General features: G+C 41.3%; 1 protein-coding gene across 2 annotated transcripts in view; it reads right to left on the bottom strand.

Moving 5' to 3' along the window:
* The window catches only part of TRPA1 (transient receptor potential cation channel subfamily A member 1), a 45,890-nt gene extending 32,039 nt beyond the window's left edge, over positions 1-13,851 (bottom strand). For both annotated transcript variants that reach the window (XM_075495729.1, XM_075495728.1), the window contains exons 1-7: positions 13,617-13,851; positions 10,734-10,896; positions 9,286-9,461; positions 7,374-7,481; positions 6,849-6,957; positions 6,357-6,502; positions 4,735-4,871 (exon numbers count right to left, since the gene is read on the bottom strand). In XM_075495729.1, the coding sequence (XP_075351844.1) occupies positions 4,735-4,871; positions 6,357-6,502; positions 6,849-6,957; positions 7,374-7,481; positions 9,286-9,461; positions 10,734-10,896; positions 13,617-13,736 (959 nt within the window). In that variant the 5' untranslated portion in view covers positions 13,737-13,851. The remainder of the gene's footprint in view (positions 1-4,734; positions 4,872-6,356; positions 6,503-6,848; positions 6,958-7,373; positions 7,482-9,285; positions 9,462-10,733; positions 10,897-13,616) is intronic.
* Positions 13,852-17,190: the final 3,339 nt, after the last annotated feature.

Raw genomic sequence — 17,190 nt, forward strand, 5'->3', positions numbered from 1 at the left:
ACCCTGTGGTTTTACCTGCGTGACCACAAAGAGGGTATGAGGAAGTGGGATGGAAAATCTACCTTGACCCTAGAGGCACGAGTACATGAGTTGCAAGAAAAAACAATCACACAAGGGGCTTCTTGCAGGAAAATTGCTGCTCCAGTTTCCAGTGGGCAGTTCTTATCCCTGATTTTAATGAAAGAACTGCTGACTCATATTTACAAGAAGTGTAAATACTATGTTTTGTAAATATTTACAAGAAGTACAAATGTCTTGTAAATATTCAGAAGTACAAATACTATGACCAGGACTAGAGGGGCCCTGTCTCCAGCCAGGTGGAGGAAAGGGACAACTGAGTTTACTGGACTGTGTGGATTCGATGCCTGGTATATCAGACCCACAGGAGTATAAGGCTCTAGTAGACACTGGTGCACAGTGTACCCTAATGCCATCAAGCTATACAGGGGCAGAACCCACCTGTATTTCTGGAGTGACAGGGGGATCCCAACAGTTAACTGTATTGGAGGCCAAAGTGAGCCTAACTGGGAATGAGTGGCAAAAGCACCCCATTGTGACTGGCCCTGAGGCTCCGTTCATCCTTGGCATAGACTCAGGAGAGGGTATTTCAAGGACCCAAAAGGGTACTGGTGGGCTTTTGGTATAGCTGCCTTGGAGAGGGAGGAAATTAAACAGCTGTCCACCCTGCCCAGTCTTTCGGAGGACCCTTCTGTTGTGGGGTTGCTGAGGGTTGAAGAACAACAGGTGCCAATTGCTACCACAACAGTGCACCGGTGGCAATATCGCACCAACTGAGACTCCCTGATTCCCATCCATAAGCTGATTCGTCAACTGGAGAGCCAAGGAGTGATCAACAAGACCCACCCACCCTTTAACAATCCCATAAGGCCAGTGCGAAAGTCTGATGGAGAGTGGAGTCTAACAGTAGACTATTGTGGCCTGCATGAAGACATGCTGCCACTGAGTGCTGCCATGCCAGACATGCTAGAACTTCAATACGAACTGGCGTCAAAAGCAGCCAAATGGCATGCCACAACTGATATCACTAATAGGTTTTTCTCAATCCCTTTGGCAGTAGAGTGTAGGCCACAGTTTGCTTTCACTTGGAGGGGCGTTCAGTACACCTGGAATTGACTGCCCCAGGGGTGGAAGCACAGCCCTACCATTTGCCATGGACTGAGCCAGACGGCACTGGAACAGGGTGAAGCTCCCGAACATCTGCAATATATTGATGACATCACCGTATGGGGCAACACAGCAGAAGAATTTTTTGAGAAAGAGAAGAAAATAGTCCAAATCCTTGTGATAGCCAGTTTTGCCATAAAACAAAGTAAAGTCAAGTGACCTGCACAGGAGATCCAGTTTTTAGGAATAAAATGGCACATTGGACGTCATCAGATCCCAATGGATGTGATTAACAAAATAACAGCTATGTCTCCACCAACTAGCAAAAAGGAAACACAAGCTTTCTTAGGCATTGTAGGTTTTCAGAGAATGCATATTCCAAATTACAGTCTGATTGTAAGCCCTCTCTATCAAGTGACTCGGAAGAAGAATGATTTCAAATGGGGCCCTGAGCAATGACAAGCCTTTGAATAAGTTAAACAGGAGATAGTTCGTGCAGTAGCCTTTGGGCCAGTCCAGGCACGGCAAGATGTAAAATATGTGCTCTGTGCTGCAGCTGGGGAGAATGGTCCTACCTGGAGCCTCTGGCAGAAAGAACCAGGGGATACTCAAGGTCAACCCTTAGGGTTTTGGAGTCGGGGATACAGAGGATCTGAGGCCTGCTATACTCCAACTGAAAAAGAGATATTGGCAGCATATGAAGGGGTTCGAGCTGCTTTGGAAGTGGTTGGTACTGAAGCACAGCTCCTCCTGGCACTCTGACTGCCAGTGCTGGGCTGGATGTTCAAAGGGAGGGTCCCCTCTACACATCATGCCACTGATGCTATGTGGAGTAAGTGGGTCACACCGATTACACAACGGGCACAAATAGGAAACCCCAGTCACCCAGGAATCTTGGAAGTGATCATGGACCGGCCAGAAGGCAAACATTTCGGAATATTGCCAGACGAGGAGGTGACGTGCTGAAGTGGCCCCACTGTATAATAAACTACCAGAAAGTGAGAAGCAATATGCCCTGTTCACTGATGGGTCCTGTTGTATTGTGGGAAAGCATCAGAGGTGGAAGGCTGCTGTATGGAGTCCTATACTAGAAGTTGTAGGTGAAGGAGAAGTGAAGCTGAAGGAGAAGGTGAATCTAGCCAGTTTGCAGAAATAAAGGCCATCCAGTTGGCTTTAGACATTGCTGAATGAGAAAAGTGGCCAGTACTTTATACTGGCTCATGGATGGTGGCAAATACCCTGTTGGGGTGGTTGCAGCAACGGAAGCAGAACAATTGGCAGTGCAGAGCCAAACCCATCTAGGCTGCCGCATTGTGGCAAGATGTTGCTGCCCAGGTAGAGAACCTGGTTGTAAAAATATGTCCTGTAGATGCTCATGTACCCAAGAGTCAGGACACTGAAGAACATCAAAACAACCAGCAGGTGGATCAGGCTGGTAAGATTGAAGTGGCTCAGGTGGATCTGGACTGGAGCATAAGGGTTAATTATTTATGGCTCATGACACCTCAGGCCATCAAGAAAGAGATGCAACATACAGATGGGCTCGTGATCGAGGGGTGGACTTGACCATGGACACTATTGTACAGGTTATCCATGAATGTGAAACATGCGCTGCAATCAAGCAAGCCAAGTGGTTAAAGCCCTGTGGTAAGGAGGACGATGGCTGAAACATAGATACGGGGAGGTCTGGCAGATTGATTATATCACACTCCCACAAACCCGCAAGGCAAGTGCCACATGCTTACAATGGTGGAAGCAACCACCAGATGGCTGGAAACATATCCTGTGCCCCGTGCCACTCCCCGGAACACTATCCTGGGCCTTGAAAAGCAAGTCTTATGGCGACATGGCACCCCAGAAAGAATTGTGTCAGGCAACAGGACTCATGTCCGAAACAACCTCATAGACACCTGGGCCAAAGAGCATGGCATTGAGTGGGTATATCACATCCCCTGTCATGCACCAGCCTCCGGGAAAATCGAACGATACAATGGACTGTTAAAGACTACACTGAGAGCAATGGGTGGTGGGACATTTAAACATTGGGATATATATTTAGCAAAGGCCACCTGGTTAGTCAACACTAGGAGATCTGCCAATTGAGCTGGCCCTGCCCAGTCAAAACTTTTACTACTGTAGAGGGGGATAAGGTCCCTGTAGTGCACATAAATATGCTAGGGAAGACAGTCTGGGTTACTCCTGCCTTGGGCAAAGGCAAAAATCCCAAAAACCCATTTGTGGGATTGCTTTTGCTCAAGGACCTGGGTGCACTTGGTAGGTAATGCGAAAGGATGGAGAATTCCGATGTGTACCTCAAGGGGATTTGATTTTGGGTGAAAATAGCCAATGAACTGAATGTTATGATGTTAATTGCTATGTAATACTGTATGTCATCACTTTTATGGTTGCTATATGTCATATCAATGTTATTACAGTAAGAATCACCCAGATTAATGAAGAATGAACTTTGATGAAACCGAGAAATGCAGTGGTGATGGAACCAGAACTGGCTTCAGCACAGAACAATCCAACACCACACACCATCTCTCCTGCCCTGAAAGACTGTTATGACAGATGGAGCCCAAAGTCATGGACTAAATTAACCCAATGGACATTTTAGGGGAATGGCCCACAGACTAAGGGAATTATATCTGTGTGTATATATCAAAAGACAGGGAAAGTGGTGGTGATTAATTGGAATGTATTGGAAAAGGTAGGACCTGGGCACGATGTAGATGGTATAGAATAAGGGGTGGATACTGTCCTGGTTTTGGCTGGGATAGAGTTAATTATCTTCCTAGTAGCTGGTATAGTGCTGTGTTTTGGATTTAGGATGAGGAAAATGTTGACAACACACTGATGTTTTAGTTGTTGCTAGGTAATGTTTACACTAGCCAAGGAGTTTTCAGCTTCTCATGCTCTGCCAGGTGCACAAGAAGCTGGGAGGGGGCACAGCCAAGATAACTGACCCAAACTGGCCAAAGGGGTATTCCATACAATATGACGTCATGCTTACTGTATAAACTGGGGGGAGTTGGCTGGGGGGTAGCGGTTGCTGCTTGGGGACGGGCTGGGCATTGGTCAGCAGGTGGTGAGTGGTTGCATCACTTGTTTTTTCTTGGTTTTGTTCCTCTCCCTCTCTCTCATTGTTTTCATTATTATTTTTGTTGTTGTTGTTGTTGTTGTTATTATTATTATATTTTATTTTATTTCAATCATTAAACTGTTCTTATCTCAACCCACAAGTTTTCTTACTTTTGCTCTTCCGATTCTCTCCCCCATCCCATCGGGGGGGAAGGTGAGTGAGTGGCTGTGTGGTGCTTGGTTGCCGACTGAGGCTAAACCACGACAGTGACCATTCCTTGACATGGTTCCAAGGTAACTGGAACGGTTTTGATTTTGATATCAGCACCAAAATCTTTAACATTCTGACCAAATTACTGACTCTTTCATATTGTACTAAAACCATCCCCCATCCTATGGAGAAGTTCCAATCCATGTGGAAGGGTGTTCCAAAGTATACTATATAAAGTATAATTGGATACTGAGAATAACTAAGAATATCCTGGCTCACAATTTATAGTGAAGTCTGGCAGAGCAGCCTCCTACCTGTGAAGCAATGTTTCCTTATTCCCATCTACAGCATCAATAATGGATTCCTCACCAGCATAGGATGACATCATTAACTTTACAATCTCAGTTGCTCCTTGAGTGGCAGCAAAATGAAGTGCTGTGCATTTTTCATTCTGTAAATGGGAAAATAAAACAACATTTAAATATTTAAACCTCAACAACCTAACCTCCAACATATTAAATACACTAGTGATCTATCCTAGGGCTCATAATTCCTAAATGCCTAAATTTCTATGCAAGTAATGAAATTTTAGTCTTTAACTTAAGTAGTGGAACTCTAAAGAGATCTTAAAGACTAGAAAAGACTAGAGAGATAGTTTTAAAGGATCACTACAAAGCTTCTTATTATTCTATGCCAAGTCCCTAAGATATGAGATAATTACACTCTTAACAATCTTGTGTAATTGAGTTAATAAACAGACACACAGAGCACCCTTTAATACAAGAGATGAAGCAAAGGAAAACTACTGAAAACCATAGGTAGACCAGTACAAATGAATAAGCAAATAAATGTGCCTGTACAATACAGAAAATGCATTATTTTAAAATGTTTTTGACTTCTTTAAATGGAATCTTCCTTAGATGTCATTCTTAAATAAAATTTTCTGCAGATTAAAAATAACTTGGTCTAATATGTTATTAAACTATTATAAGCTAGACAGTCATAAAATTGTTAAGCAATAAATAAATGATGAGAACAAGATTTGCCAAAACAGAATTTCATTTAGCTAGATGGGACAAACTAGCTTTGATACATGCCTGAGGGTTTTGACTTTCTCCTTTTTAGAACAGGAACATTTCAGTGAGCGCATTGGAATGGACTTTTCCACAATGCCATAAGCATTCTCAAAACAGTCTTAGTCATCACAAAATCAGCAGCATAAATCATCTCATTCAAAGGCTGTGTGTTCAAAGAATCAAACCAATAAAAGAAGGCTAAACCATGTTTATCTTTGTGCTCATGAGTTGATTTGAGCCTTGCAAACAATTTGATTAATGATAGATATCTTCAGAAATGTTTATTCATCATGAAGCTGGGCACAAGCCCTTACATCAACAGTATCATGGTAGCAGCAGTAGTATCACAAATTTGCGCTTGCTTACAAAGAAGATACTGTAAAGGCCAGGGCAAGGCTGAGGATAAACAAGAATGATGAGGAAGGGTCAGATCGAAGATCCCATCTCTGAGAACAGATGATAGCAGGTGCATAGTAAAAAGTTTGTGAAGAAGGCTGTACCATTCTCCAGAGTGCTCTCCCAGACTCCATCTGGTTACGACTCAAGGACTTCCTGAGCCAGAGGGGATGTCATTGTATTCAGTAGTTGAGGACTTATTTTTCTTCTGTGGATCTGCCCAAATGCATTTTGAATTCATGCAAACTTTTCATAGCCACAACATCCTATGTAACTTGTGTAAAGAAACCTGCCATTTTGCCTGATTTGAACTAGAGACTTCTTTTCATTTGCTGCTCCCTAGGTTTTGCATTGGAAGAGACAATGAACCACGATTATCTGCTCACCTTTTTTTCATACGACTTAGAGATTTAGAGATATCTAGGTTTTCTCAAAATTATATTTCACTCCACTCGAAGTTTTACCTGTTTTAGATCAATTTGGGCTCCAAATTCAATGCACATTTTAATCATCTCAAGGTCCCCACTTTGAACTGCCAAATGAAGTGGACTGCACTTTCCATTATTGGTAAAATTGATGTGGGTTTTAGCAGAGTGACCCAATTCTTCACCTGAGAAATGAAAATAAATGGAATTTTTTTAAGCAAGAAAGATAACAGAAGCTATCAAGGCTTTCAAAACAAGTATATTAACTGTGGAATAATATCCTCCCCCTCAAAATATGAACCTTTCACATCTCTCATTAAACAATGGATGGGCACATATTTAGGAAAGCAGTTAAGCTGCTGCTGCAGTCCTACAAAAGTTACTAGCATGAATTGCCTACAGGAATAATTGCATTGTGCAATCACAGTTATAAGGGCTTGTTTGCACAGTTCTTTGAGAATTAAAGCAGTAAATTGGTAATGATACTATAAATAATAAATCTTACTGATTGCTTGGGAACAACGTATTTACCTTTTTTTAAAAGAATTTCCATACATGTTTTTGCACCTGAAAATGCAGCTGCATGGATAGGCATACATCCCGTTTTGTTTGGTTTACATATTTTCCCTCCATTTTCAATCTGAAAAATAATGCCTGGATATAGCTTAATGACATAAAGAAAATTCTGACTAATGAACATACTATTACAGGTATAGTCTCCTGGGTAGCTGTCTCCTTTCTTTATGTTGTATATGCATTGTGAAGTTTATATCCAAACGTCTTTTGCACGTTATATCCATACATCTATACAAACATGTGCTTCCTTTTGTGTTCTGATGACCTTCAAAATTAGTTTAAGTTTTTTCTGTTTGCCACTCAGATATATTTACATATGCTCTTAAAAGATTAAAGTTTGTTAGTAACCTATGCAAAGTAATTGAATATTAGGTCCATGATTAACCTTCCTCCATTAACAAAGACAGAACACAGGAACAGAATAACACTGCATCAAGGTAAACAGAATCACATCAAAAGATGATAGATAATTATACCCACCAGGAGTGTCAGTGCTTCAGGATTATCCTTGTAACATGCTACAATTATAGGTGTGTTCCCCGCTTCACCTTCCAGATTAACATCTGTACTGCTATGCTGGACTAAAATCTAAATGTTTAAGAAAACATTGGGTCAGCCATAAGCCAAATACAACAACGGTGGCCTATTCCATTACTTTTGTTGTTTATCACCCATAGCACTCTTGTGACTCATTCTTTTTGCATAACAACAGCCCACAATGCATAGGCAAAGGAGGGACAAAATGAGGGAGAATGTAAAAATATGCAGGCGAAAAATGTAGGTGAGAACAGACAAAGAAAAGTAAAATTCTTTACAGCAGACAGCTGGGTAACTAGGATAAACACTGCATGTAGCTGCAGAGTATCTGAAAGTTTTATTTAACGATTTTGCCAATACTGGGAGAAACCCTTTTCTGTAGGAAATTGCAGATGGAGATTTTCAACTGAAGTTTGTTATAATGTCTTGTAATATTCTGTATACCCTGGGAAGTTGCAATGTTGTAGATGCTGCTCAATTTGGCATCCATTGGACAGTTATATAAGATCAAGGCAGACGGGACTTGATGAAAACACGGACACTTCCAGTCCTAATTCCTGCTTCAGTCCTATGTTAACAGCTAACACTGTGCTATCAGTATCACCAAGTACCTCTATGACTGCTTCCAGAATTTTTTGAGAAGCAAAGGATCTGGAAATGATAATGACCATACTGCACTGCATATTTATTCCTCTATCTAGATATCTATTTAATTGTCTTTCAGTAATTCCAATGAATTTTTCTGTACTGGAGGAACTGGCACATTTTAATCACTCTCAGGCAATCTGACAATAGAAACCAAAGGAGAATTAGCTTGAATAAAAAATAGAGTGGGGAAAAAATGAGAGCACATATTTAGTCAAGAGCAGAGCTGTAAAATAACCCAAACCCACAACTTGATACAAGGCCCATTTAAAAAATGTCACTGTATTTCAGATTTTATTGTTCTTAATTTATAATAAATACGGATTTTGTAAAAGATGTGAGGACAGTGAAATATTTTAGCACTAAAAGTCTCTAAAGAATTTTAAGTCTTGAATACAGGAATATTTTTTTCTCTCTTTCATTTGGATGAACTAGAAAAAGAGACAATTTTAAAGGGAAAAGCAAGTGATGTGGTGTTAAGGTTGTATTCACCTAGTAAATTCAAGAACTTTACAATTTCTAAAATTCTACCCAAATGCCACATATGGAGTGAAAACATTCTCATTGGACTTGGACAAATGATGAAAAAATTATGCTGCTTAAAATCTCAGTGCTGTTGCTATTTTACAAGGTTCAAAATGGACACCTTAGTAATGTCTTCACAATATATTTTTGTGATTTTTAATTGCAGCTTTAGTGCTGTTATTATTCAAATTATTATTACAACGTGGGTTTTAAGAACTGTGTTTTCTGACTAATTTTAATCTGGTTTTCATAAAAAACCCCCACTAGTTTCAAGAAAATTTTGATACTTCTATGACTCCCTATGCAATTGTAAAAAAAAAAAAAAAAACAGAACATAAACATTTGAAATAACACGCCTACATGCCTACATGAAATGTTAGTGTTAAAAAGAACCTTTTTAAAGAAAATTCCTTGTGTTTGAAAAATTTAAAAGAATTTTCCATGAAACATAATGACTACTATCATAGCACAAATACAAGTATTTATATAAATCAGTAAGTTACTTTTTACTTGCTGTGCTAAGAAGACACAAACATTTCTATAAGCATTGTATGTTACACATCCTGCTCACTAAACAAAGCATATGAAGAGATACAGCATATATAAACAAGGTCTTGGTGTTCTGTATGCAGCTGCTGTTGAGCTACTTATCAAGTCTGTATATTTCTGTGGACTTTAGACTTACCTTAACAATTTCATTATGCAAGGACTGCACGGCCATATGCAAAGGTGCCATCATATTGGAGTTGAGAATGTTTGGATTGGCTCCTCTGCTGAGAAGCAAACTAACACTTTCAACCTGGTTTTTCTTTGTGGCCCAGTGCAGTGGGGTATTTCCAGAAGAATCCATCACATTTAATACTAGGCCAAAGGAGAGAAAACAAAACAAAACCAAAACCAAAGCAAAACCATCAAATGTTCTGATCGCACTGAAAAAAAGTGTCTTCAATGGAGGTTTAGGTCTGTGCTACTGCATTTCTTTGAAAAGAAAAAGTGAAAGATTGCATGTCACACAGTGCATTGTGTTAAATTGATTAAATATTGTGCTGTATACATGGTATTGGTTAGATGGGAGGGGTGAAACACCTGTCTATTTCTTGTCCATGATTACATGCCTTTTTTTCTCCCCCTAAGAGTTACTTGATTTCCCTCTTTCCTTGTCTCTTCTCTTTCCTATTTTATTTGACTTTGCAGCTATTGCTTTAGAGGCTGCACAGAACAAGTGAGTGTGAATAACTAACATAAGAGATAATAAATGCTTGCAAATTGTAAGAAGATTAAAGACCATATCTATTCTGATTCACTTAAGAACACAGAAGTAAATCAATTCACACTAGTTATAAAACTGGTTTGTTCTATACATATGTTTTGAGCTTCAAAATTGCAAATAAACTTCAACAAATATTGTAAAAAATTAAGACAAAAATTACATACTGAAAATAAAAAGAATGTATTTCAGCCAGAATAATCTGAAATTAGACTGGCCATCATTAGGTTAAAAAATGAGCTGAAAGGGCCATTGTATGTTTGCTCAGTAGCCCACAGTCTATCAGTGGAGTCCTACGTAGTTCACAATGCTTATTAATAACTACCAAACAACACCTTTTATACAGTGTGTTTTTCCATCATTCAAGGCCCCATGATCTCCTACTTACCACGTCTTCCCCAAATTTCTTTAGATGGCCTATCTCATCAAATGTTTATTCTTCCCCACTATTAAGTAAACAACTTGTGATGACAACTTGAATGACAAGTATAAGAAACCAAATTAATTCTCTTTTACATTTCCAGTATTATAAATGTAACAAAAGACACATAAATAAGGAAGACAAAAATTCAGGCATACTGTACTTCTGTGCAGTTTTCTTTTTCATATCTGAAGACTGTAAATCTGAGTCCCAAACAAAATAAGATATATCGATTCACTGCATTAGAGAGAAAACAGTCCTAACATAACAAGGGCAACCAAAACCATACCCAAGACACTGCAAACTGTGGCAGACAGTTTGCACTGTATTTAAATCTATAAATGTAGATAACACATACCAGTTCTGGTTCAGTTGGGTAATAAACACTTTGATTATTGAACTTTTTTATTCTGTTAAATAAAATAGTTCATAAAATGTGTATTACCTTCACAGGAAGAATCATCTATGATCAACTGCATTAATTCTATTTGACCTCCTTCTGCAGCATGATGCAGTGGGGTGGCATTTAATTCATCCACTTTGGTAAGCCCAGAACGATTCTTCTTAATGAAGCTCCGTAGCCTACAGGCACTTCCATCTGAAATCACCTATTTTGGACACAAATTTTCTCATTTTCTCATTCTCCTAATAGGCAAGATGTTAGCAGTACTATAATGTGTTACTGTGGGCATGTTACCACTTAATAATTCCCTCCCAACCGTTTAGTTTCATACAGAAGTACACAAATCCTGATCAGATTGAGTCAACAGTGAAACTCAGATTGATTTGATTGCAAAATCAGACCCAGATGAGAAACAGTGCAAAATTAACAAAAATGGAAATTATCTCAAATACATTATTTTGTCTTCTTTAGCGAGCTCAGGATCCTCCCTCCACCATGGAAAATCTCAAACAAGCAAATTCATCACTTACTGTTTTATACTCTCTCCAGCTGTGGCCATGTCAAATGAATTCAACAGAGAGGAAAAATTAATAATCTTGATAAATTCCTTTTCTACATCTTTCTACAGAGACTGATATTATGTCCTGGGCTTTCAAGTTCAGCCGTTGGGTTTGTTCTTTATGTCAGCGCAACCAATACATTCTTTAATTTCAGCAGTGTCCTAAGCACATCCCATGGGCTACTATCTCAGTCTGAAACAACCCAGTGTCTTCACAGCGTAATACAGTAAGCCCCCCTCCAACAGCTCAGTCTTCTGACACTTTGATACCTCCCTGGTACTGTGCTTTGCAGCCAAAGCCCACTATGGAAACCCTGCTGATTCTTACTTTATGTTCTCCAAATATTTTTATTCGAGTGTTTCAAAACCCATACTTGTATATGAAGAAAAGTGATAGAAAAAAATGATTGCAGTAGAATGGGCAGGAATTTAAAAACAAGTTATTAAAAAATTAAAAGGGAATAAAAAAGAAAAACAATTCAACAAAATCAGGAGGGAAAAAAAAGAGAAAAATACATATCAAAGGTAATGCAAACCTTCCCAAAGATGTGTAAGCAAGCAAAGGGTAAAAAAAGGAAATCCCCTAAAATCACTGTTCCCTCCTCAGCTGCAAAAGAAAAGAAAAATTTTGCTGTCCAGGATCCCCTGAGCCACAAAGACTCAACAATTTTTGCTGTCATTAAGCAAATATACATTACAGGGCAGCCCATTCATACACTTAAGCACGTGTTTAACTTCCTTCAGCTTAATAGTCCCATTGACCTCAGTGAGGTTACTCATGTGAATAATGTTACAAATGTGTTTAAAGATTTAGAAGACTGGGGCCAAATACAGGGGTAGCATTCTGCTTCAAAAGCACAATTAGAAAAAGCTAATAGAAAACAGGTGATATAATTGTGGAAAGGGTATTTAAGATGACTCAACTGTCATAAAAATAAGAGGTCAATTACATACACAAATATCTATACATTTTATACACATCAAAAAGCTATTTAAGAAAAACTTATTACAGACCCCAGTATCTTCTATTCCTTCTAATATTCTAACTTAATTTTAATTGTAATGAATTTCAAATCCTTCTATTGATTTAGACCACATTTCACCACTCTTGACATTGGAATTTTTTGTCAATCTAAGACAAAATGTGGCCAAAATGTGGCACAATGATAATTTCTATCAACAAAAATAAGATTTTTCAGCCAATACTGCAGTGTTTCATTAACAAAATAGGAAAGGAAGAAATCAGTTAGATGTTCTCAGTACTTCATTTGATTCAAAACAGCAAAGCAAGCTATTTTAAACAGCAGCAGCTCCTTCGCACTTTGCCTGAACAGCTCTGTAGTGGCAAATCACACACCAGAGTGACAAGCCATGTTATGTTGAAGAGGTGTTGCTCAGGACTATAGCTAGCACACAGAAAACAAGTCTGGAAATTATCTCAAGAGGTCTTTAAACCCATCCACATACTTTGTCAAATTTGTTTAGCCTGCTCTTAAAAATCTCCAGAGTTACCCAAGTCATTCGTCCCGTAAGCAACCTCTTCCTCTGCTGAATTATTCTCACCATTAAAAAAGGCTTCCCTAACGTTTGGTCTAGGTCTCCCTAGCAGCTATATAAATACATCACTTCTTCTCCTACTCTCTATGGAAAAGGGAAGAGGTTATATCCTTCCTGGCAGCAATTTTGCATTTGTAGGTTGTGCTGCTGGTTCCCTTTCCCGCCATAACAGTTCCAGTGCCTCTAAACTTTCCTTTCTGGACACTTTTGCTAGATGGTCTACTCATTCCCATCGTGACCTCGGGACCTCCCTCTAAGAGGGGGACTCTTTCTGGGGAGCCATGCGCCCAGGGGGCATGCGAGCCCCACGGCAGCCACCTGCTGCCCACCACCCGCCCCTGCCACCCTGCATCCTCCTTTGCCTGCTCCCCTCCTGCGTTCCCGCTCGCCCCGGTCCGTACTTGGCCACACAATGCCACGGTCTCCTGTGCCTTCATGCCCCATGGCCAGGGCGGCTCCCAGCCTGTCTCCCCCTCCTCACAGCTCTTCCCTCACAGCTCTGCTGACGAGTGAGGGGAAAAGGCCTCCTGGAGGAAAGGGTCTCTGGGACATAACTGACGCCAAGCCCGCGCAGCTGCCTCCAGAGCGCCCACCCCACCATTGCCCACCTCACCCTTGCCCACCTCACCCTTCACCTTCACCCCTCCTTGTCCCAACGCCCTCACGCGAGCCCCAGTCTTGGGCACCATCTTGTCCCACACCAGCCCCGGTGTCTCAGGCAGCTCGGCTGCCCGAGGCTGTCCCCTCACACTCACAGCCACCACCCAGCCCCCGGGACCCCCACCTCCTCCGCGCCACTCCGCACGCACCTTGAAGACATCCTGCGAGGCGACGGAGGCGGCATCCGCCTCGCAGACGACGCCCTGGTAGGAGCTGGAGACGGCCGCCTTCTCCCGCGACTGGCAGAGCCGCAGCAGAGAGCGCTTCATGGCGCACGCCCGCCCGGCTCCGAGCAGCACCCGTCCCGCCCGCTCCGGAGACCTGCGAGGCGAAAGACCGAGTGACGGCCGGTGCCGAGGCCGCGTCCGGCCACCCCGCCGAAGCGGCGGCGGCAGGAGGCGGGGAAAGCTGGCGGCGGCGCTCCCGCCTCTGCCCCCAGGAGGGCGAGCCGCTCCCCGCCGGGCGGGCACCCCGCCGGGCGGCTCCCCCCGCCGAAAGGCAGGTCTCGGGCGGTCCCCGGGGGCGCGAACCCCAGTCCCCTCAGGGGCCGCCGCCTAAAGTAGTGTTGGGGCGTTGGCGGGTTGGCGGCCGTCCCCGCAGCCGGCTGGGGTGCTGCGGCGGCCAGAGGCGCCGCTGACAGCGTTAGTTGCGGGAGAGGGCTAAGCGATTCCCGTTGGGTTTTGGGAGGGGTTTTTTTCATTCCCTGGTTGAGTATCTGACAGTGACACCTCTGTCAGACAGGACCTCTCCCTGGAGATGTGCGCACTGTACACGAAAGAAGTGCAGCGTGGAGAGCGCGATGTGCAAAAATTAAAACAAATAAATGCAATGCAAACCAGGAGCAGCGAAGTCAGGCTCTTCATAGCGCCTGTGGTGCAACCTGTGAGGAGAAAAGCTGTCCTGCCAGGGCTGGGTGCCGTAGGGCGGTCGGGCGGTGCTGCTGCCGTGGCGAGGAGGCTGGTCTACAGCAGCCTCGCAACTTTAAAATAGTTAGTTGAGTTTTCTACGATTAACTTCTCAGCATTTACTTTATAGTCATAACATTTTCTTGTCGAATTTGTTTTGCCAGCAAGTTTGGAGCAGCGTACGAAAGCTATAGGAAGAGTATAGAAAGAAGCAGCACAAAGTGTTTCAAAGGGTTAATTACTAAAGCGACTGTAACTAACTGAGTCATTCTTGCTGAGCCTTTAACGGAAACATTTGTAACTCGGTGAACTAACAGTTTACTTAATGTGATAAGCACAGTCCTACCAAAGGTCGGGTAGCGGCTGGGGCAGGCGCTTAGGAAAAGCAATAGGAGGCATATGGCATGGCTTTTTGCCTCTACGTTCATGGTTTATAGCAATCGGCAGCTTAAGGACTGCCAGAACCAGGTGTCGCATCCAGTCCAGCCTGTTTAGCAGCCATCAGCTGGCAACTCTCCATTACTTCGCTCATGCCCTTTCTGAACCCTTTGTATACTGTCTGTGCCACAACATCCTGTGGCACTAAGTGCCATAATTTCATTATGTGTTTGTGAAAAATGCTTTCTTTTACCACTAGCTTCACTTAGTGCTCCTTAGTGTTTTTATTTTGAGAAGTGTAGAGTTGTTCCCCATTTTTTTAATCCCTGTTAGCTCTCATAATTTTACAAAGTTTTTCCAGCTCTTTGCTCACTGATGGGGCTTTGTTCATATGGTTTTCCTTCTTAGGGATGCCATTTTGTATCTCTGAACATCATCCTGCCCTGCTACTCTGCATCTTTTCCATGTTCCTTTTGAAATGGGATGGCAAGACTTACATGCTGAAGTCAAGGTATATTCAAGCAATAGTACTAATTGTTTGTTCATTTTTTTCTTCATTCCTCTCCTAAATGCTCACAAAGGTATTTGCTTTTTTTGAATGCCACTGAGCTAAGTTTCCTGAGAATTTTTGCTGCTCCACCACAATCCTTCTTCTGAGTGGTGATAGTACAAATAAATAGCACTCGTGCTATACTCATTCATATGAGGGTAGTTAGGGTTATGTTTCCTCTGTGTATCCACCTAGCATTTATCAACATTGAATTTCATCTGACATTTCATTATCATATCACCAAATCTTGTGAGATGTCCCACAATCATCTGCATTTTTGGTCATTCTGAAAAATTCAATAGCGCCTTCCAGATCACCAGAATATCTTTGCACCGTTGATCCCAACACTGACTGTAAGGGGTCCTAAGGAACCTCCCTGCTTTGCAAAGATGTATTCCTATTCCATATTTTTTAACCCTTAACCAGATTCAGGAAATCCTTCCTGCCTGTCCTATGACAGTTTAGTTTTGTTAAGAGACTATGAGGAGGGACCTTGTGGAAGAACTTTCCCAGATCCACTTATCACTGGCATCATTTGTACCTCTATGCTTGCTGATTCCTTCAGAGAGTTTCACCAGTGTATGCAACGCCAGACTTCTCTCTACAAACACTGTGTTTATTGTAACTCCAGCATCGGTTATAGTAAGTTGCTTAAGTTACCCAAGCTTAACTAAGTAGTCTTAAGATCATAAGACTAAATAGTCCTAAGACTAAGTGGGTGGTTTTAAGTGTTTGTGGTGTAGAGCTTTGATCCTATTAATTATCAGGCAACACTAAAAAATGGAACAAAAAAAGTTTCTTCAGCCCACATTCTGCCATAGCCATAGCTGTTGCATACGTTCAACAGCAGTGCATTAAGGTACATTTTTATTGTTATGTCATCATTAATTGTGACCAAATGAAACAGGGTCATTTATGCTATAGCAAGAAAGCTATACTCAATAAAGCTAGCCATTAGTGCCTGCAGAGGTTCTAATTCTGTGACTTGGGATTAAGTCACTGGAGGAGCCCTCTGTATTTCTAAACCCTTTTCCTGGTACTTCTGTTAGGAGCAGCCCCAGTTGGTGAGACTGTTCACCTTGCCATGGTGAGGTCCCTTTGAATTCCCTGTCTGGCCTTGACTTTTCTGTTGCCCATAGTCCTCTTTATGAGAAATTAAACTCAACAAATAACAGTCTAGATATAGTATAAAGAAAATAAATGCTATTTTCTGCAAGAATCGTTACCTGGAAATAGAGGTATCACTGAAACATTGGTAAGCATTAGTAAATCTATCATCCTTTTTTTCTTAAAATCCCCTAAATTGCAGTCAGAGTAATGCTGTGAAACAATAGAAGTCATGATACTCAAACAACCATACTTTTACTTATTTTCTTGAATCTGATAATACTGCCCCTTCTTTTAAAATCACTGTTAGTTTTCAGTCTTCTAGTAAATGTTCAGAAGAATTTTCAGAGCATGAAAAATAATACAAAGGTTTTCCATTCCCAGGAGGAATCAAATGGAATTTTAAGTGGGCTGACCACAGCTTTTATTTCTGCATAATGATTTGACATAAGGAACTAATTCACATAAGTAGTCAGAGAGTAACTTTTCTTACAGCTGTTTTTCCCAGGAGTGGATTAAAATACATTTATACCATTTTATTTCAAACATGTCCTTGCTAATGGTAGAATAGTGGATCCATTAGTACAAGCAAAATTCACTAAAGATAATCATAGAGCAGCATTTCATTAAAAATACGATTGTTTAATAATTAAATTGTATATACAGTAAATATGCACCATTCCAGTTCTGTAGTCTTAGTAATACAGTACTGCAATTTTGTTAATTTTGCAGGCCTAGGAACTGTAAATTCAAGCAAATATCAGTAATGAAAAGGATGTACTG

Source organism: Mycteria americana, chromosome 2, assembly GCF_035582795.1.
Source record: "Mycteria americana isolate JAX WOST 10 ecotype Jacksonville Zoo and Gardens chromosome 2, USCA_MyAme_1.0, whole genome shotgun sequence".
Lineage (NCBI taxonomy): Eukaryota > Metazoa > Chordata > Aves > Ciconiiformes > Ciconiidae > Mycteria > Mycteria americana.